Consider the following 22,875-nt stretch of genomic DNA (forward strand, 5'->3'; position numbering starts at 1 on the left):
CCCATCCCAGGTGCTACAATGAATCCGGTATCCTGTTTTACTGAATTGAAAAGCAATTATCGTCTTCACTGAAACGTAATAACTTTTCCGGAATTGTGAAGTGTATAATTATTTAGTGAGCATAAGTTTTGAAATACTCCACGTAGTTTTCATAACGGAAAGTTAAACTTCAAAACTATTTTCTTATTGAAATAATAGTGTTTACAGTTTCATGTGTTATGTAGTTAACAGTGTTGTGACTAAAATGTAGCCGGCCGCGGTGGTCTCGCGGTTCTAGGCGCGCAGTCCGGAACCGTGCGACTGCTACCTCAGGTGTTAAGTCCCATAGTGCTCAGAGCCATTTGAACCATTTTTTTTTTATGTCACAACAGCAGAATTTAAAATTTAAATAATGTGGGTGGTACATGTTAATATGAGAAACGCACGCACATTAAACGCGTATCGACGTCTCTTTACGTTTTACGTAAAACAGATGAGCTTGATGGCTCTATTATGATCGTCCCATTTATGGAGCTGTAGCAGCAGCGTGTTGTAAATCCGAACTTACGATCGCGTGTCTGCTACTGTAAACAGGGATCTACAAGCAGACTGAAGTTGTTCCCTGTTTATGGCTGCCGACATGCAATCACAAGTTCGGATACACAACATGCTTCTGTATTGATTCGAGCAGTCTGCGGTGCTGTATCTCGATAAATACTATAATCGTAATACAGCCAAACACAGTATCTTGGAAGTTTTATGCACGACATAAACAAAACGCCTCTCGCATTTAATGTACACACGTTTCTTACATTAATAAGTTTCTGTCACCTGATGGTGGACGTAGGTTCTAAACCTGTCGTTCCGTAAAATGAAATGCCAAAATTCAGCGGTATAATTTTATCTTTTCTGTGGAATCTTCTTTGTTTTTCGAAACGTATGTGTAAAGCAATTTTATAAGTTTTTTAGTATAGTCATACTAGATAAAGATTATTCATAGAATGTTTCAAGTGACTCCCAACGCAATGAGGAAAGTGTTTAGATTCTTATTAGATAATCAATTTCCAGATAAATTATCTGTGCAAACAAGGGCAGCACGTTTTGTATCATAGCTAAATATGGGAGAGACTGTCATTGAAATGATACAGGATTTGGGCTGGACATCATTAAAACAAGGGCGTTTTTTGTTGCGACGGAATCTTCTCACGAAATTCCAATCACCAACTTTCTCCTCCGAATGCGAAAATATTTGGTTGACAGCGACCTACATTGGGAGAAATGATCACCACGATAAAATGAGGGAAATCAGAGCTCGTACGGTAAGATATAGGTGTTCGTTCTTTCCGCGCGATGTACGAGATTGGAATAATGGAGAACTGTGAAGATGGTTCGATGAACCCTCTGCCAGGCACTTAGATGTGATTTGCAGAGTATCCATGTAGACGCAGATGTAGATGTAGGTTGAAATATCTAGGAGAATGGTTGGAACCTAATCGATCAGAGGAACAGCAATAACAACTCGGATTAATAAGTTACAATTAGGATATCGATTAACCAAGAACATCTACAATAAGAAATGCCTATCTCGCAACTCCTGACTAAAACACTACCAAACAGTTATCCGCCCTGAAGCCCTATACGCCTCAGAATGCTTGCATCTGACCAGGAAAGGCTTGACAGATAAACTAGAGATACAGGAGAGGAAGATACTGAGAAAAATTCTGGGACCGATCAAAAGAGATGGTGAGTACAGAAGACAATCAAACCAGGAGCTATAAAATCATACCGAGAAAATCACAGATGTAGCCACGAAGAGACGTCTCGCTTTCTACAAACATATCACAAGGATGGAACAAACAAGACTGACCAACCGATTTCTCAATTACTGGAGGAGCAGGAAGACTGTGACACCATGGCTGACAGAAGTCAAGAAAGACACTCAGGAAATGAACACAACGGAAAGTGACATTAGACAAGGAGCACTTCTCAGAAGGATACTAAAAGAAAACAGGTTTCAGGACAGATCACCCTGTAAAAAGACCGGTGCCCTTTGGACAAAGGAGTGAAAGGAGAAACATAGCCAGAGGATGCGGGATTACTGGGCAAACAAAGTCCCTCTCCAGGCTGAGAAGTTGAATATCGAGGTCCTTAGCTGACCCATTAGAAAGAAGAAGAAAAAGGTGACATTAGACAAGGAGCACTTCTCAGAAGGATACTAAAAGAAAACAGGTTTCAGGACAGATAACCCTGTAAAAAGACCGGTGCCCTTTGGACAAAGGAGTGAAAGGAGAAACATAGCCAGAGAATGCGGGATTACTGGGCAAACAAAGTCCCTCTCCAGGCTGAGAAGTTGAATATCGAGGTCCTTAGCTGACCCATTCGAAAGAAGAAGAAAAAGGTGTTCTCAAAAAAATGGTTCAAATGTCTCTAATCACTATGGGACTTAACATCTGAGGTCATCAGTCCCCTAGACTTAGAACTACTTAAACCTAACTAACCTAAGCACATCACACACATCCTGCCTGAGGCAGGATTCGAACCTGCGACCGTAGCAGTCGCGCGGTTCCGGAGTGAAGCGCCTAGAACCGCTCGGCCACACTGGCCGGCAAAATGTTTCCCTTTTCAAATATGTTTGATTGTATTGTTACTGCAGTCGTTTGAAGATAGCTACGACATGAAAGTGGTCATTAATGTAGTGTGAAATTTGATGCAATATAGGTCAACCTGTATTAAGAAATGGTTTCATCTGAATGAGATTTTCACCCTGCAGCGGTGTGTGCATTGATATGAAACTTCTGGCAGATTAAAACTGTGTGCCGGACCGAGACTCGAACTCGGGATCTTTGCCTTTCGCGGACAAGTGCTCTACCAACTTCACTGTGAGGAGAGGGCGTGAGTTGTGCTTGGGTAGCTCAGTTGGTAGAGCAATTACCCACGAAAGGCAAAAGTGCCGAGTTCGAGTCTCGGTCCGGCACACAGTTTTAATCTGCCAGGAAGTTTCAAATGGTTTCATCGTTCGGAAATTATGTCAAGGCTGTGGACCCAAACAAGAAGAAAGTAACACATAATACTGATACGTACATTTTCCCACCCTTTAATTACTTTAGTTTCTCAAGCAATTTTTAGCATGGACTGCTTAACTTTCTTTAGTCTAATAAATCATAAAATTTTATCGCCGTCCCTTGGAAATGGAAATTTGTGGTAGGATTGTATGGAACCAGACTGCTTAGGTCATCGGTCCCTAAGCTCACGCACTACTTAATCTAAATTAAACTAACTTACGCTGAGGACAACACACACACACAGACACACACACACACACACACACACACACACACACCCATGCCCGAGGGAGGACTCGAACCTCCGACGGGGGGGAGCCGCGCGAACCGTGACAAGGCGCCCTAGACCGCTCGGCTAGCCGTCCCTTGAGGGTGTGGCTTTGCACTATGCTTTTTCGTTCTAGTGAGGTCCTAGCAAATATTTAATGCGAAAGGTTACCTACACAGACATTTTCTATCTGACTAACGAGTCTGGAGTAAAGTGTGGCGGTGACGACTTTCCGACACGAACACCCGGACAGCTCGCGCTTGTTATCGGAGATTGTCGGCGCTCATACGTACCTCGTAGAAGGATGGCGGTATGTAGGTGGAGATGACCTCCGCCATGGGGAAGGCGATGCCCATGACGACCAGCAGCTTGCCGTACAGCGCCGAGAGCGTGGTCGTCAGTGCGTCCCTGCAACACGCGTCACCACGCATCAGGGACAGTCCAGCGTGTAATACTTATATCGATTAGTGACACGTTTATATTAGGCAACTGTGTATCTACGATTATGGAGTGTGTGTTCTTTGTTAGTTAAGGTCATCGATTTGAAAGTATTGTGATGTACACTACTGGCCATTAAAACTGCTACACCAAGAAGAAATGCAGATGATAAACGGGTATTCATTGGACAGATATATTATACTAGAACTGACATGTGATTACATTTTCACGCAATTTGGATGCATAGATCCTGAGAAATCAGTATCCAAAACAACCACTTCTGGCCGTAATAACGGCCTTGGTACGCCTGGGCATTGAGGAGTCAAACAGAGCTTGGATGGCGTGTACGGGTACAGCTGCCCATGCAGCTTCAACACGATACCACAGTTCATCAAGAGTAGTGACTGGCGTATTGTGACGAAGCAGTTGCTCGGCCACCATTGACCAGACGTTTTCAATTGGTGAGAGATCTGGAGAATGTGCTGGCCAGGGCAGCAGTCTAACAGTTTCTGTATCCAGAAAGGCCCGTACAGGACCTGGAACATGCGGTCGTGCATTATCTTGCTGAAATGCAGGGTTTAGGAGGGATCGAATAAAGGGTAGAGCCACGGGTCGTAACACATCTGAAATGTAACGTTCACTGTTCAAAGTGCCGTCAATGCGAACAGGAGGTGACCGAGACGAGTAACCAATAGCACCCCATACCATCACGCCAGGTCATACGCCAGTATGGCGATGACGAATGCACGCCCAATGTGCGTTCACCGCGACGTCGCCAAACACGCATGCGACCAACACGATGCTGTAAACAGAACGTGGATTATCCGGAAAAATGACGTTTTGCCATTCGTGCACCTAGGTTCGTCGTCGAGTACACCATCGCAGGCGCTCCTGTCTGTGATGGAGCGTCAAGGATAACCGCAGCCATGGTCTCCGAGCTTATAGTCCGTGCTGCTGCAAACGTCGTCGAACTGTTCGTGGGGATGGTTGTTGCCTTGCAAACGTTGACTCAGGGATCGAGACGTGGCTGCACGATCCGTTACAGCCATGCTGATAAGATTCCTGTCACCTCGACTGCTAGTGATACGAGGCCGTTGGGATCCACCACGGCGTTCCGTATTACCCTCCTGAACCCACCGATTCCATATTCTGCTATCAGTCATTGGATCTCGACCAATGCGAGCAGCAACGTCGCGATACGATAAGCCACAATCGCGTTAGGGTACAATGCGACCTTTATCAAAATCGGGAACGTGATGGTACGCACTTCTACTCCTTACACGAGGCATCACAACAACGTCTCACCAGGCAACGCCGGTCAACTGCTGTTTGTGTCTGAGAAATCGGTTGGAAACTTTCCTCATGTCAGCACGTTGTAGGTGTCGCCACAGGCGCCACTCTTGGGTGAATGCTCTGAAAAGCTAATCATTTCCATATCACAGCATCTTATTCCTGTCGGTTAAATTTCGCATGTGTAGCCCGTCATCTTCGTGGTGTAGCGATTTTAATGACTAGTAGTGTATATAGGGAAAAAGGTAAATGACGTTTAAAATAATGAAATTTTATAATACGTGTATATTTAGAAGAAAAACTTTTTATATTGGAAGCTGGTTCTTTCTTAGGACATTTGTGTTTGTAATATACAAAAGACTTAGGGAAGTTCCTCCGCAACGGAAGTGGCTCGACGCGATGTAAAAGGTGGTTTTGGCGGTCGAACTCGGCTGCTACTTGGTGGGAACGATAGGCAGTGGCTAGTCGTTGCACGGAACACATCGACGGTGCCAAGAGGCAATCGGAAGCCGCTTTGCAAGGAATTTTGCCTCGGATGTGGATTTGGCTGTTGCATGGTACTCTCGGCAATAAGGAATGGCTCTAACACATTAAAAATCCGTCGCCAAAAATAAATTGTAAAGAGCATCAAAACATCTAGAGCCGCGAGTACAGTTAGCCGCCATCTCGCTTGCCACCACCTTTTCGCCACTGCTCCACCAACTTCATGCACACAGATATATATCAGAGGATGGACCAGTTAATCTGTGTGAGTGATTTTAATAACAATCCAAGTGCTGTAAACCTGTGTTCAGAACCTTAACTTTTATCCTGATCATGAACCTATGCAGGATCCCCTCGTAAATGTTCAGGAAGCCGAGTATCCTATTTCAAATGAGCTAGTGATTTATTTATGTTTGTTAAACGTGCAAGGATTAGCAAGAGTTGAAGTTAGTTGGAATGTTGCTAAAGTGATCTCAGTTTATTGCAAAGTATAGTTTTGCAAAAATTCAGTACCAGACTGTGTAAATGTCACTGTTTAAAACACCTGCTTCACAGGTGATGAAAAAAGGAAAATAAGTTATACTCATTTGGAAATTAATTTTGCTTTGATTTCTATCATGAAGCCCGCCCGGTTAGCCGTGCGATCTAACGCACGGCTTTCAGGACTGGGAAGGAGCGCCTAGTCCCCGGCACGAATCCGCCTGGCGGACTTCTGTCGAGGTCCAGTGAGCCGGCCAGTCTGTGGATGGTTTTTAGGCGGTTTTCCATCTGCTCGGCGAATGCGGGTTGGTTTCCCTTATTCCGCCTCAGCTAAACTATGTCGGCGATTGCTGCACAAACAAGTTCTCCACGTACGCAAACATAGGAGCTACACTCGTCTGGTGTGAGACGTTTCCTGGGGGGGGGGGGGGGGTTTGCACAGGGGCCGAACCGCACAATAAACCTGAAAGAGTGGTTCGGTGTGGGGCGGCGGAGGGATGAAGTGGACTGCGGTAGTCGTCATGGGGTTGTGGACCACTGCGGCTGCGGCGGGAACGGAGCCTCTCCGTCCTTTCTAGGCCCCCGGTTAACACACAATACAATACTATCATGAACGAATTTTTGAAGTTAATTGAGCATCAGTGTTGAATAATTTGTCTTGAAAAGAGTAAAAACCATAAACTATTCCAAGTGAAGCTAAGAATTAAATTTAGTTGAACTGAATTTTGGTACTGAAATAACCATGGAGTTTGACTAATGATACAATATCAGTTTATGGGTCCTCACCATATTCTTCTCATATTAGAAACATAATTGGAATATTATTGCTACTACGGAAACCCGATACATTTCTATAAATGGGAGTATAAACAGTGTCTTTGTGGTATTATTTATTTTTATTACTGTTTGTTACATGTCAGTTAAGTTAGAAGCCCCTCCGTGTCCAATTTTAGTTCGGTGCTTCCTGCAGAAACACTCGGTACTGAATCACGTAATGATCGTGATTGTAACTGTTAAAGAGTTGGGTACAATTTTGCTTTCTGTGATTAGTGGTTTGTGCATTAATGGTAACTATTGCTACCCAAATCTTAGATTGCCCTGTATCCGTTTGTATCCAGTGTGCTATTCAAAGGGAATCTTCGTGAAAGTCACTTCAACAACAAATATTCAATTTTCTTAAACATATATTTTCAACTTAATGTGCCCAATTGGGGTGGCGACCATTCGATTTTTCATTCGTATATAAATTTTACTACTTTCATTAAATCCCAAAGTTTAAAGACTGTTTAGTTTTTCTGTTAAATTCACCATGTTCAAAATTACTGTCAGATACCTTTATCCGTTAGACATACTGGACCAGCTGTCGTCGCTTATAGGACTGCCAAACTGCTGTTGTACTAAGTGTAGCTTCAAATCAATGCGGTTAGAGTACCTCTAAATTATTTCGCCCTTATTTGTCTTTTTCCAAAACATTTGTTTGGTTGCTCCTGCATAAAGCCATTTGATGTCTATTTTGTGTGTATCCGTGTAGGATTTTGCATCAGGTTTCTCTTATATATATCACTTCAAATTAAATACCATTAGATTCGTTCTTCTTTTTCACATCTTATCATCTTTTGCATACCCATTCAGCCACTCTCCTCAACAATGTCACCTTCACAGTTTTTAACTTTTCAGATCATTGCTTATGAGAATTCAACGTACAAATTCAAAAGAAAATAGCTGTAACGCCATTACTTGGTGTAATTCAAGTTGTAATGCTTCTTTATTTGCGAAACCATTACCACCCGCCTACCCTATTTTTCGATACCGCAGATTAATGAATATTTTTCTACGTAATGTCTCATATTTTTCACTCTATTTAAATTTGGTTTCATTTTTATATGTATGTACGTCGATATTTTGAGATGTTGAAATCGATATAATATATAGTGTGAATATCTTTGTACTTATTGTTATCTTTGATGCGGGCTTGTGACTTTTGGCGCGGAAGCGTACAGGGTAGTCAAGTTTTTGTGTAGAATATGAACAGTCTTGACTTTGTGTTGGAAATGAAAAGACGAGTCTGAGTTGTGGACAATGAAAAATGTTGAGAGTTTTATTAAGAGCAGTAACGGCTGCGAAATTGTATGATGAAGTAATGTTTTGAACGGAAGTACCGGGTGATCAAAAAGTCAGCATAAATTTGAAAAATTAATAAACCGCGGAATAATATAGATACAGAGGTAAAAATTGTCACACATGCTTGGAATGACATGGGGTTTTATTAGAACAAAAAGAACAAAAAAAAACAAAGTATTGCTAGACGCGTGAAAGATCTCTTGCGCGCGTCGTTTGGTGATGATCCTGTGGTCAGACGCCACTTTCGTCATGCTTGGCCTCCCAGGTCCCCAGGCTTTGGGGTTACCTGAAGTCGCAAGTGTATCGTGATCGACCGACATCTCTAGGGATGGTGAAAGACAACATCCGACGCCAATGCCCCACCATAACTCCTGACATGCTCTACAGTGCTCTTCACATTATTCCTCGACTACAGCTATTGTTGAGGAATGATGGTGGACATATTGAGTATTTCCTGTAAAGATCATCATCTTTGCTTTGTCTTACTTTGTTATCCTAATTATTGATACTCTGATCAGATGAAGCGCCATCTGTCGGACATTTTTGAACGTTTGTATTTTTTTGGTTCTAATAAAACCCCGTGTCATTCCACGCATGTATGTCAATTTGTACCTCTCTATCTACATTATTCCGTGATTTATTGAATTTTCAAATTTATACTAACTTTTTGATCACCCGGTATAAAAAGTTTAATAAATGTGAATTTTGTGAAAAGCGAGTGTCAAGAATTATTTTCAAGTGACCATTGTTTAAAAAAGTATGAAGCACATTGCAATGAAAGACATAAATCATCAAATTAATCCTGAAAGATTTTCTTCGTAAGTTCTTCAAGTCGGCGTCATTAACATCCGAGTGCCTTTCGCACCAACAGCGATAGTCATGCTTACTAGACAACAATTTTAGTTACGAGCCAAAGCCAGAGCGAGAACCTCGTTGGATTGCAAATACAAGGTAAGTGATATTATTGTTAATTTTCTTCAGTGACTGTATTCAATTGATGTAGCAATACCTGCCATATTAAAGACCTTTTAGTTGCGCAATAAAAAGCTCATACTTTGAGTGAGCGACGTGATAATTTTTGAACTAAGTAACTGTTAGTGGAGGTAGTGTTATAAAGCGACCTGTATCTTTCTACATGCTGATTTTTGCATGGAAGTACTGAATATTTATAATCAGTTCTCATTTGGAGTTATAAGGAAAGTCGTAACACAAACATCAAAGTGCTACAAGTACTTCTGTTATTTTCTGTCTGGTACGTATCTGACCTACGCGACTTAACATACATGGGATGTTCTGAAAGTAAGGTCCGATCGGTCGCGAAAATTAAAAATTTTGTATTCGTTAGCCACACCTCCCAGCTGCCTCTACAAACAGTCGCCGCTACGACTTAGACATTTGTCGTGGCACTGTACAAACTTTCCAGTACCCTCGTCATAGAAAGCAGCCGTCTGCGCATTCCGCCGATTCTCTACGCTGGTCTGCCTTTTGTCGTTTGTGCCAAAATGTTCTCTCCGTATCCAGCGGTTCATGTGAGCAGAGATGAACAACGGACGGAGCCAATTTGGGGCTGTGTTGTAGGTGATCAAACACTTCTCCTCCAAAATATTGCAGGAGCGTCTTCATTGCCCATGCAGAATGCGGGTGAAAATTGTGTTGAAGAAAGAAGCGCATGACTTATGTCACGTGGGCTGTGTAGCTTCAGGCGAAATCACCAGATGACATAGTTGGCGGGAGACACTGTTGTTTTAGGCCTTTCTGCGTGATCACTTTGCGCTCTGGACTGAAGAGAGCGACGCGATGCGATCGACAGGCGCATTAAAGACACTGCCCAACACATCTGTGCCAAGCTCCGTCGGATTTTCACAGAGGTTTCCCATTTCGCGCCTAATCGGAAGCTACTTTCCTAATACCGCTCGCAGTAACTGAACAAATTCACTGATATCAGTACTACAGAAAGAAAAAATTGTAATTTATTAGGTGTTCAGACACCCTACGTACGAGATTCTTCGTGACTGATTTAAAGTTTATGAAGCATCATTTGACAGGATCGACGATGAAGCAGTCCATTAGTCGTCTAAGCAAATACGCTTTTTCAAGGTGTTAATAATAATATAATATTGTTGCGTAATCTCTTTCAAATTCGGACAACACAGAGCACTTATGAAAATACGAGGGCTATCCACAAAGTACATTACGTTTTGGAATTAAAAATAAAAAAAGTATTGGAAATCTTTTTATTATATACAGATGAAAGCCACACTTAAATACTACTTTTCTACATAGTTGCCATTTAAATTAAGGCACTTATCGTAGAGATGGACGAGCTTGGAAATTCCTTCGTCGTAAAATTCGGCCGCCTGCGCCTTCAACCACGTGGCGACTGTCTTTTGGGACAGAAAAGGTGTGATTTTTGTGGATTTCCTGGAAAGAGGCACTACAATAAACTCTCAAAGGTATTGCCAAACTCTGCACAACCTCAGAAGAGCAATACAAAACAAGCGCAGGGGAAAGTTGGGCTCAAAGATCTTGCTGATTCACGACAACGCCTTGGCCCACACGGCAAATGCCACTCGTGAAGTTCTCGAATCTTTTAAGTGGGAGTTGTTTCCTCATCCGCCGTACAGTCCCGACCTGGCACCGAGCGACTTCCACTTATTCCCAGCAATGAAGAAGTGGTTGGCTATGCAGCGTTTTGATGACGACGCACAGCTTCAAGAAGAGGTAACCACGTGGCTGAAGGCACAGGCGGCCGAATTTTACGACGAAGGAATTTCCAAGCTCGTCCATCGCTACGATAAGTGCCTTAATTTAACTGTAACTGTAAAATAACTGTAAAATCGCTGTCGTCAGAAGACACTGTACAGTGCGGTATCAACCTCTATTGAACGAAGAGTAACATTTAAATTCCAAAGAAGGAATCTGTTTCTTCTAACAAAGATACTAAGGTCAGATAAACGTGAGATTCAACGTACGATCACTTTTATGGCTACACAGAGAATAACGTATACTCTGGCCAAAATGGAAAGCGTTACACCATACACACCTTCACCTACTGCTACCGACATGATACAGTATTTACATGCCTCTGCGATACGTCAGTTAGCATTTCATCTTTATGGTAGTTTATTTTCAGCAGAGGAAAAAAAAAACAATTCGTAGACATATGCAATAGTGTGAGTACATATTGGCTATTGGGGATGTACTAACTTTGCTAGAACTTCTCAATCGGAGATCGCAACACGGTACGTCCAGCGGACGTGCAAATTCAGCTTATCGCCGTCTTTCAGACTTTTAGGAAGGTCCAACCATTGGCATAACGGGCATGGGAGCACCAAACGGACAAATCACTGACAGTTGACTGTAGTACAATGAGAGCGGGACGCATTCTCTGAAAATTATTTCGAGCAGTTAGTTCATGAGCCCACGCGAATAGTAAACGGTTGTGAAAACACACCTGACCTCTTAGCACTAAATAATCCTGAGTTAATAACGAGCATCAAAACCGATTCAGGGATAAGTGAACACATTGATGTCGTAGCGAGATTGAATACTGTAATCCCCTAATCCTCGAAAAATAAGCGAATAATATACCTATTCAAAAAAGCAGATAAAAATTCACTTTACGCCTTCCTGAGAGACAATCTCCACTCATTCCAAATTAATAATATAAGTATAGACCAGATGTGGCTGAAATTCAGAGAAATAGTATCGGCAGCAATTGAGAGATTTATACCAAATAAATTAAGAAATGACGGAGCTGATCCTCCTTGCTACACAAAACGGGTTAGAACACTGTTGCAGAAACAACGAAACAAACATGCCGAATTTAAACAGACGCAAAATCCACAAGATTGGCGAACTTTTACAGAAGCTCGAAATTTAGCGCGGACTTCAATGCGAGATGCTTATAACAGTTTCCACAACGAAACTTTGTCTCGGAACCTGGCAGAAAATCCCAAGAGATTCTGGTCGTATGTGAAGTATGTCAGCGGCAAGAAACAATCAATGCCTTCTCTGCGTGATAGCAATGCAGATACTATCGAAGACAGTGCTGCCAAAGCAGAGTTACTACACACAGCCTTCCCAATTGCCTTCACAAAAGAAGATGAAGCAAATATTCCAGAATTCGAGTCGAGAACAGCTGCGAACATGAGTAACGTAGAAGTAAATATCCTCGCAGTAGTGAAGGCTCTTAAATCACTCAATAAAAGCAAGTCTTCTGGTGCAGACGGTACACCAGTTAGGTTCCTTTCGGAGTATGCTGATGCATTAGCTCCATACTTAACAGTCGTATGCAACTGTTCGCTCATCGAAAGATCCGCACCCAAAGACTGGAAACTTGCAAGGGTCACACCGATATTCAAGAAAGGTAGTAGGAGTAATCCCCTAAATTACAGGCCCATATTGTTAACGTCGATATGCAGCAGGATTTTGGAACATATATTGTGTTCGAACATTATGAACTACCTCGATGAAAACGGTCTATTGACACACAGTCAACATGGGTTTAGAAAACATCGTTCTTGTGAAACACAACTAGCCCTTTATTCACAAGAAGTGCTGAGTGCTATTGACAAGGGATTTCAGATCGATTCCGTATTTAGAGATTTTCGGAAGGCTTCAGACACTGTACCACACAAGCATCTCGTAGTGAAATTGCGTCCTTATGGAATATCGTCTCAGTTATGTGACTGGATTTGTGATTTGCTGTCAGAGAGGTCACAGTTCGTAGTAATTGACGGAAAGTCATCGAGTAAAACAGAAGTGAAACTTCCTGCCAGATTAAAACTGTGTGCCGGACCAAGACTCAAACTCGGGACCTTTGCCTTTCGCGGGCAAGTGCTCTACATACTGAGCTACCCAAGCACGACTCACGCCCCGTCCTCACAGCTTTACTTCCGCCAGTACCTCGTCTCCTACCTTCCAAACTGTACAGAAGTTTACACGATAGATCAGTCTAATGTAAAAGCCGTAAATGCAACTAAATACCTAGGTATTACAATTACGAACAACTTAAATTGGAAGGAACACACAGAAAATTTTGTGGGGAAGGCTAACCAAAGACTGCGTTTTATTAGCAGGACACTTAGAGAACGTAACAGACCTACTAAGGAGACTGCATACACTACGCTTGTCCGTCCTCTTTTAGAATACTGCTGCGCGGTGTTGGGTCCTTACCAGATAGGACTGTCGGAGTACATCGAAAAAGTTCAAAGAAAGGCAGCACGTTTTGTACTATCGCGAAATATGGGAGAGTGTGTCACAGAAATGATAGAGGATTTGGGCTGGACATCATTAAAAGAAAGTCGTTTTTCGTTGCGACGGAATCTTCTCACGAAATTCCAATCACCAACTTTCTCCTCGAAATGCGAAAATATTTTGTTGACACCGACCTACATAGGAAGTAACGATTACCAATGTATAATAAGGGAAATCAGAGCTCCTACGGAAAGATATAGGTGTTCATTATTTCCGCGCGCTATACGAGATTGGAATAATAGAGAATTGTGAAGGTGGTTCGATGAAGCCTCTGCCAGGCACTGGAATGTGATTTGTAGCGTATCCAGCGAGGGTTAGTAGAAATCCTTGGGTAACAGAAGAAATATTGAATTTAATTGATGAAAGGAGAAAATATAAAAATGCAGTAAATGAAGCAGGCAAAAAGGAATACAAACGTCTCAAAAATGAGATCGACAGGAAGTGCAAAATGGCTAAGCAGGGATGGCTAGAGGACAAATGTAAGGATGTGGAGGCTTATCTCACTAGGGGTAAGATAGATACTGCCTACAGGAAAATTAAAGAGACCTTTGGAGATAAGAGAACCACATGTATGAACATCAAGAGCTCAGATGGAAACCCAGTTCTAAGCAAAGAAGGGAAAGCAGAAAGGTGGAAGGAGTATATAGAGGGTCTATACAAGAGCGACGCACTTGAGGACAATATTATGGAAATGGAAGAGGATGTAGATGAAGATGAAATGGGAGATACGATACTGCGTGAAGAGTTTGACAGAGCACTGAAAGACCTGAGTCGAAACAAGGCCCCGGGAGTAGACAACATTCCATTGGAGCTACTGATGGCCTTGGGAGAGCCAGTCCTGACAAAACTCTACCACCTAGTGAGCAAGATGTATGAAACAGGCGAAATACCCTCAGACATCAAGAAGAATATAATAATTCCAATCCCAAAGAAAGCAGGTGTTGACAGATGTGAAAATTACCGAACAATCAGTTTAATAAGCCACAGCTGCAAAGTACTAACACGAATTCTTTACAGACGAATGGAAAAACTAGTAGAAGCCGACCTCGGGGAAGATCAGTTTGGATTCCGTAGAAATACTGGAACACGTGAGGCAATACTGACCTTACGACTTATCTTAGAAGAAAGATTAAGGAAAGGCAAACCTACGTTTCTAGCATTTGTAGACTTAGAGAAAGCTTTTGATAATGTTGACTGGAATACTCTCTTTCAAATGCTAAAGGTGGCAGGGGTAAAATACAGGGAGCGAAAGGCTATTTACAACTTGTACAGAAACCAGATGGCAGTTATAAGAGTCGAGGGACATGAAAGGGAAGCAGTGGTTGGGAAGGGAGTAAGGCAGGGTTGTAGCCTCTCCCCGATGTTATTCAATCTGTATATTGAGCAAGCAGTAAAGGAAACAAAATAAAAATTCGGAGTAGGTATTAAAATCCATGGAGAAGAAATAAAAACCTTGAGGTTTGCCGATGACATTGTAATTCTGTCAGAGACAGCAAAGGACCTGGAAGAGCAGTTGAACGGAATGGACAGTGTCTTAAAAGGAGGATATAAGATGAACATCAACAAAAGCAAAACGAGGATAATGGAATGTAGTCGAATTAAGTCGGGTGATGCTGAGGGAATTAGATTAGGAAATGAGGCACTTAAAGTAGTAAAGGAGTTTTGCTATTTGGGGAGCAAAATAACTGATGATGGTCGAAGTAGAGAGGATATAAAATGTAGACTGGCAATGGCAAGGAAAGCGTTTCTGAAGAAGAGAAATTTGTTAACATCCAGTATAGATTTAAGTGTCAGGAAGTCATTTCTGAAAGTATTTGTATGGAGTGTAGCCATGTATGGAAGTGAAACATGGACGGTAAATAGTTTGGACAAGAAGAGAATAGAAGCTTTCGAAATGTGGTGCTACAGAAGAATGCTGAAGATTAGATGGGTAGATCACATAACTAATGAGGAAGTATTGAATAAGATTGGTGAGAAGAGAAGTTTGTGGCACAACTTGACCAGAAGAAGGGATCGGTTGGTAGGACATGTTCTGAGGCATCAAGGGATCACCAATTTAGTTTTGGAGGGCAGCGTGGAGGGTAAAAATCGTAGGGGGAGACCAAGAGAGGAATACACTAAGCAGATTCAGAAGGATGTAGGTTGCAGTAGGTACTGGGAGATGAAGAAGCTTGCACAGGATAGAGTAGCATGGAGAGCTGCATCAAACCAGTCTCAGGACTGAAGACCACAACAACAACAACAGCGTATCCATGTAGATGTAGATTGGTGACGAGATGTACTCAGGACAACACTGCACCAAGATGAGAAGGCACGGGTGCTTCCAGAAGGACTACATCACGAGAAGGTGATATGACTGGCTGTGACGAACAGACGGATGGCAACGGGCAGAAGTTAATGGTACAGTGTCACACGGAAACGTCGTCAATAAATTACTGGAAGCTGTGCTAAGGTCTCGAGTTGCCATGCGTCGTTTATAGCTGACAACAAACTACAGAGATTTGCATGGTGTACAGCCGGAGTCAGCCGAAACGTGGAATCGCATTCTGCGATGTCCAGCGATCAGTCACGCTTCTGCCCTTTCGCACAGTTAAATCGACGCCGTAGACGACCTGGTGAAACACCACAGGTCGAATCATAGTATGGGGAGCTACTGCATATGACAAGCGTACTGGTTTGGTAATTGCTTGGTGGAGGCTCATTGCTTGCCAGTAGGCTGCAAAAATAATATATGGTTCCGCCCGGGATCGAACCGGGGACCTTCTGCGTGTAAAGCAGACGTGATAACCACTACACCAAGCACTGTTGTCATATCCTTCACGGCCAGGGTACCAAATCGCACATTCCAGCAGTATAATGCAAGCTCGCACCACAAACGCCTTGTGAAATGCAATCCATTACTGGCCTGCCCGGTTCCCTGATTTTTCACCCACCGATCATGTGTGACAACCGATGGGAAGACGTATACGAGGTGCATTCAAGTTCTAAGGCCTCCGATTTTTTCCCTAATTAACTACTCACCCGTAATCGATGAAACTGGCGTTACTTCTCGACGTAATCGCCCTGCAGACGTACACATTTTTCACAACGTTGACGCCATGATTCCATGGCAGCGGCGAAGGCTTCTTTAGGAGTCTGTTTTGACCACTAGAAAATCGCTGAGGCAATAGCACCACGGCTGGTGAATGTGCGGCCACGGAGAGTGTCTATTGTTGGAAAAAGCCAAAAGCCACTAGGAGCCAGGTCAGATGAGTAGGGAGCATGAGGAATCACTTCAAAGTTGTTATCACGAAGAAACTGTTGCGTAACGTTAGCTCGATGTGCGGGTGCGTTGTCCTGGTGAAACAACACACGCGCAGCCCTGCCCGAACGTTTTTGTTGCAGTGCAGGAAGGAATTTGTTCTTCAAAACATTTTCGTAGGCTGCACCTGTTACCGTAGTGCCCTCTGGAACGCAATGGGTAAGGATTACGCCCTCGCTGTCCCAGAACATGGACACCATCGTTTTTTCAGCACTGGCGGTTTCCCGAAATTTTTTTGGAGGCGGTGAATCTGTGCGCTTCCATTGAGCTGACTGGCGCTTTGTTTCTGGATTGAAAAATGGCATCCACGTCTCATCCATTGTCACAACCGACGCAAAGAAAGTCCCATTCATGCTGTCGTTGCGCGTCAACATTGCTTGGCAAAATGCCACACGGGCAGCAGTGTGGTCGTCCGTCAGCATTCGTGGCACCCAGGATGACACTTTTCGCATTTTCAGGTCGTCATGCAGGATTGTGTGCACAGAAACCACAGAAATGCCAACTCTGGAGGCGATCTGTTCAACAGTCATTCGGCGATCCCCCAAAACAATTCTCTCCACTTTCTCGACCGTGTCGTCATACCAGCTTGTGCGAGCCCGAGGTTGTTTCGGTTTGTTGTCACACGATGTTCTGCCTTCATTAGACTGTCGCACCCACGAATGCACTTTCGACACATCCGTAACTCCATCACCACATGTCTCCTTCAACTGTCAATGAATTTCATTTGGTTTCACACCACGTAAATTCAGAAAACGAATGATTGCACGCTGTTCAAGTAAGAAAAACGTCGCCATTTTAAGTATTTAAAATAGTTCTCATTCTCGCCGCTGGCGGTAAACTTCCATCTGCCCTACGGTGCTGCCATCTCTGGGACGTATTGACAATGAATGCGGCCTCATTTTAAAACAATACGCATGTTTCTATCTCTTTCCAGTCCGGAAAAAAAAAAAAATCGGAGACCTTAGAACTTGACTGCACCTCGTACCTTCACGTCGGCTCCTGCTGTCAGCAACATACGTTAAATAACACAGAATGTGTTCCAGGCATGGCAAGAAATTGCTCAAGATGACATTCAGAGGCTGTTTGTATTTATTTCGTAATGAGTACAAGAATTTAATCGTGCCTATGAGTGAGGTGGTGTGGTAGTGGTAATGGTACCGGCGTATGGGGGGATGGGGGGGGGGGGGGAGTTTAGAACCCAGAGTAATGTAGATGACGGGGGGGCTACGAATGGAATTTAATATTTGTTCATTTCATAACATCTCCCTCGTTAGTCGTCGCTGTTAACGCACGCCTCTCCAGTGGTGCTCGACTCATATTAAGTCGATTCGAATCCCGGTGGTGGAAAATTTTCACTGACCGTATTTGGCCAGGAAGGAGAGGAGACCTAATGGTGTAAAGATCCTGATCATTAGTCTTTACGCCAATCTCCTGGATTAAATTCCAAGGGCATGTTGGTGGTGACCAGACCGTCACATGGGGACATTGTCTTGGCGGACCTCTTGGTGTTGTTCGAGAGGAGTAGGAAGCCTGCCTACACTTCGTAACAGGTCGGAGGAAGACAACGGCAAACCATCTCCAATGGAACCTCGTCAACAACGGCGACTCAGGATTCCTGCACCATCTCCCCAATAGTCATTCGCTAAGCATGGCACCACTGACTTTTTTTTGTAGTGAACATCTCCACAAAGACAGATAAATATCGCACTTGTGCTTCATGGTGAAACACTTCCCATTTCCACAAGTGAACAACGATTGCAGAGGTAATGGATGACCATTTGTTCGACTTCAGAAAGCAAAAATAGCCGAGAAGTATAACTGACATCAAGCTGTGAGATGGAACGAATAATTAGGACAATAAAAATGATACTATTCGTAGCAGTAATGGGTAATAAAAAAATCTTTGGATTTAGAAGTGAATTTAAACCTCACGATTAGCGACGAATAACGCAGAAAGCAGCTGAGTTGGACTCAGTAATTGTTTGTACTGAACGCTACCAGTTCAGCTGTATTGAAAACAGGTTTAATGGAGTCTGTTTTTTCATTTCTGGAATCTTACAAGCTTTGGATGTCTCAAACGCGGGGCGACAATTTTGAATCGCTTATTATTCGCGCGCAGTCTTTGGTCAGAGTCGCTCTGTCGCTGGAAGATGTGTTTGTTTTGTCATCGCTGCTTGGCAACGACGAGCTCGGGAGTTCTATCTTTAGTTGCGTTGTAACGAAGATGCCGAGCGGAGGACTCGCGGCAATGTAGACGTAAAGTTAAGTGCATCTGCGTTTAAGCGTTGAATATTGTGAAGCGGAGGAGAAGGATTTGATTAGTGGTTTAGAATGAAAAGAGTATGAGGAGGAATGAAGATAATAATATTTTTTTTATTGGCGCTGCAGTCGCGAGTAGTTAGAAGCATTGTTGAATGAGACATCCATATCAGGGGCGTTCAGATTTTTCATTAAAAATTGTGTGATTTTTCACTGTAAGGCATTTTTTTATGTTTATCAGTTATTTATCTGACTTTTGTGAGAGTAAGAATTTGACATCAAATGTTGTCCTTCGTCAATGTTAATGAGTATTGTAACATGAATTTCGTACAAGTAATATATAAGATAATTTAAAAAAATGTTAAATATTTTACGTAAGAGCGTTGTCCACATCCTCGATTCAAGTCAATTTTATTTCAAGCGCGTCTGAATCGATGTGTGTAAACTGGTTTACTTGTTGTCTGGAGCACTGCACTAAGCTCTCAGCAACTGTAGTTAGAAATTTTCAACTGGCGCACAGAAAGCAGCAAGCACTGTGTTCCCAAGCTATTGCACTACGAGGAAAGATTATTTCATTTCAGGATCAGTTTGCTACGAAAATTACCAACGCACAGGGACCATTTCATGAAAATCATTATTAGGCTCCAGAATGATATTTTCACTCTGCAGCGGAGTGTGCGCTGATATGAAACTTCCTGGCAGATTAAAACTGTGTGCCCGACCGAGACTCGAACTCGGGACCTTTGCCTTTAGCAGGCAAGTGCTCTACCATCTGAGCTACCGAAGCACGACTCACGCCCGGTACTCACAGCTTTACTTCTGCCAGTACCTCTTCTCCTACCATCCAAACTTTACAGAAGTTCTGCAAGGTTCGCAGGAGAGCTTCTGTAAAGTTTGGATGGTAGGAGACGAGGTACTGGCAGAAGTAAAGCTGTGAGTACCGGCGTGAATCGTGCTTCGGTAGCTCAGATGGTAGAGCACTTGCCCGCGAAAGGCAAAGGTCCCGAGTTCGAGTCTCGGTCGGGCACACAGTTTTAATCTGCCTGGAAGTTTCATTATTAGGCTGATGATTAACGCACAAGGATCATTTTGAGACCTTAACTTTTCCCGGCGAATCGAATGTTCAAATAACTTACGGGTTTCCTGCCGGGTGACGTCGTCTAACACCGCCGATATTTCGACAGGAGCACACCCTGCCATTCTCAAGGCACAAATGCAAGAAAGAAGAAATGTGCTAGCAAATTTAATACCTCGGTTCACAGAGGAGAAAAAAGGAAGACACCACACACAGAACAAGTGTCGACACAAACAAAGATAACCAACATATTGCATTTGCGCCTTGAGAATGGCAGGGTGTGCTCCTGTCGAAATATCGGCGGTGTTCGACGATGTCACCCGGCAGCAAACACGTAAGTTATTTGAACATTCGATTCGCCGGGAAAAGTTAACGTCTCACGTTGTTTACCTCTACGGGGAGGAAATGTACCGTTGCCTGCGGAGGTTAGATAAACTTCGCAGCAGTAGAGTAATGTTGGAATGTGCATTATCTTTTTTACAGAAGTGTCGAAATCATAGTGTGGTTCCAACCTTTGCTAAGGTTGTGCATCATATTAATTCTCCTGCCGCCAATCGCATCAAGCAACGTGCTGGTTTATCTCTTGTTCATTGAAGGATCCACTATACTCGCCGTCAATTAGATTTTGTTTCTAAGGAATTACTTCAGCTTCATTTAATGATGGTGTCTAATGTTTATGAATTTTCTTGGGATTGGGTGGACGGTGCCTCTTGGTTGCAGTCTGACTGGGAATTTCGGTCTGTAACTGCCTATCATTCGGCGAAGTTTGAACGTTTCCTTGGCTCAGTGTCTAATTCTAATTCTCGACGTTCTGTGATCAATGTCACGGAGAAAACGTTTCATGACGCAGCTTTTTCTGTGCTGGGGAAAGGTTTGAACTTCGCACCGACGCCTAAGAGTTTGCCAGTCGTTGATTTTATTAGTTCTATCGAACAGGCTGTTTATAAACTACCTTCCGAGGCTGCGGAAGAGGTTAGGAGGGAAACTTGTCGTGTGTTGACTGGGGCTGCTTTACGTCCACTTAGAATGGATCCTGGTATTGTTATTTTACCTGCGGACACGGGTAACGCCACCGCTTTGTTGAACAAGCCAAGCACGATTACATTCAAAAGATGCAGTGTCTACTTTCTGATTCGGCGTATCGAAAAATCGGTGCTGACCCTACTAAGAGTGTTGAGAGAAAGACAAATAAACTCCTGAAGGAAAGTTCTTTGTCACAGGAGTCTATCAGAGTCTCAATTCTTACTGTGCTGTACCACCTAGACTATATGGCCCCCCTAAGGTCCATAAGGAGGCTGTCCCGTTGAGGCCTATTGTTTCTAACATTGGTGCTCCGACATATCGTGTAGCTAAACATCTTGCTAGTTTGTTGAGCCCACTAGTAGGTGGGTGTGAACACCACATTAAGAACTCTGCAGATTTCTTACGTCGATTGCAAGGATTGCGTTTGAATGACTCTGATATTTTAGTCAGTTTTGATGTGGTTTCTCTTTTCACTCGCGTTCCTCTCTCTGATTCGTTGCAGCTAATTGAGGTTAAGTTTGGTGTCGAATAAACAAATTTGTTTCGACATGTGCTGACTTCCACTTACGTTTTATTCAATGGTCAGTACTACGAACAGACTGATGGAGTTGCAATGGGAAGCCCGTTGTCACCTATTATGGCCAATTTGTTTATGGAGGACTTTGAGGAAGGTGCACTGGAGTCAACGACCTTGAAACCTGCGTGTTTTTTCAGGTATGTAGACGCTACTTTTGTTGTTTGGCCTCATGGTAGAGAGAATTTAAACCGCTTTTTGGGACATCTGAATTCAATCCACCCGAATATTCAGTTCACTATGGAGGTGGAAAAGAATGGATGCCTTCCCTTCCTTGATGTGTTGGTCAAAAGGAAGACTGTTGGTACGTTGGGACATTCTGTTTATAGGAAGCCCACCCACACTGACTTGTATCTGCGAGCTGATAGTTGTCACCATCCAGCTCAGCGTGAAGGAGTACTTCGCATCTTGGTTCACAGGGCCCACGTTATCTCAGACCCTGAAAGTTTGGCAGCTGAGCTAGCACATTTCGAAGTCACCGTTCGTCAGAATGGTTATAGTGAGAGGCAGATAAAACGTGCGTTGCGCCATCAGCCTTCTGCGCAACGGGTAAGTGACGATAGCAACGAAGTGGCACCTAAGTCTATGGCCTTTTTGCCTTACGCAGGAAGCATTTACAACAGGATTGGCTGTATTTTGCGGAAATATTATGTGAAATGTGTTTTTCGACCACCTTCTAAGATTAAGGCCCTGTTGGCGTCCGTAAAAGATGATCTTGATTTGCGTAAGGCTGGGGTCTATCGTATTCCTTGCAGTTGTGGCATGTCATATATTGGTCAGGCAATCAGGACTGTGGAAGACCGGTGTATTGAACATAAGCGTCACACGCGTACAACAGCCAAGCAAATCCGCTATTACAGAACATTTCCTTGACACCGGTCATCCTATGGAATACAACAAAACGGAGATTCTGGCTTGCACGTCCAGCTATTGGGATAGTGTTATTAAGGAAGCTGTTGAAATCAGACTATCAAGCAACCTTATTAACAGAGATGGTGGATTTTGTTTAAAAGCTGCTTGGAATCGGGATCTGTCTCTCATCAAAAAACAGAGGGACAGAATTAGTGCTACCTCACCTGTTGATTAATAGTAACTATCGATATTTCTGATTTTGGTTATCTTTGTTTGTGTTGACACTTGTTCTGTGTGTGGTGTCTTCCTTGTTTCTCCTCTGTGAACCGAGGTATTAAATTTGCTAGCACATTTCTTCTTTCTTGCATTTGTGCCTTGAGAATGGCAGGGTGTGCTCCTGTCGAAATGTCG

At 43.2% G+C, this 22,875-nt stretch overlaps 1 protein-coding gene and 1 non-coding gene across 2 annotated transcripts in view; both read right to left on the reverse strand.

Annotated features, from left to right (window-relative positions):
- Nucleotides 1-22,875, reverse strand: part of LOC126176139 (proton channel OtopLc-like) — a 241,674-nt gene that overhangs the window by 205,623 nt on the left and 13,176 nt on the right. The window contains exon 4 of the mRNA XM_049923278.1: nt 3,603-3,717. Within this exon, the coding sequence (XP_049779235.1) occupies nt 3,603-3,717 (115 nt within the window). The remainder of the gene's footprint in view (nt 1-3,602; nt 3,718-22,875) is intronic.
- Nucleotides 16,113-16,181, reverse strand: Trnav-uac (transfer RNA valine (anticodon UAC)). Its single transcript has one exon. It is a non-coding gene; the product is annotated as a tRNA-Val (tRNA).

This window comes from Schistocerca cancellata, chromosome 3 (assembly GCF_023864275.1).
Source record: "Schistocerca cancellata isolate TAMUIC-IGC-003103 chromosome 3, iqSchCanc2.1, whole genome shotgun sequence".
NCBI lineage: Eukaryota > Metazoa > Arthropoda > Insecta > Orthoptera > Acrididae > Schistocerca > Schistocerca cancellata.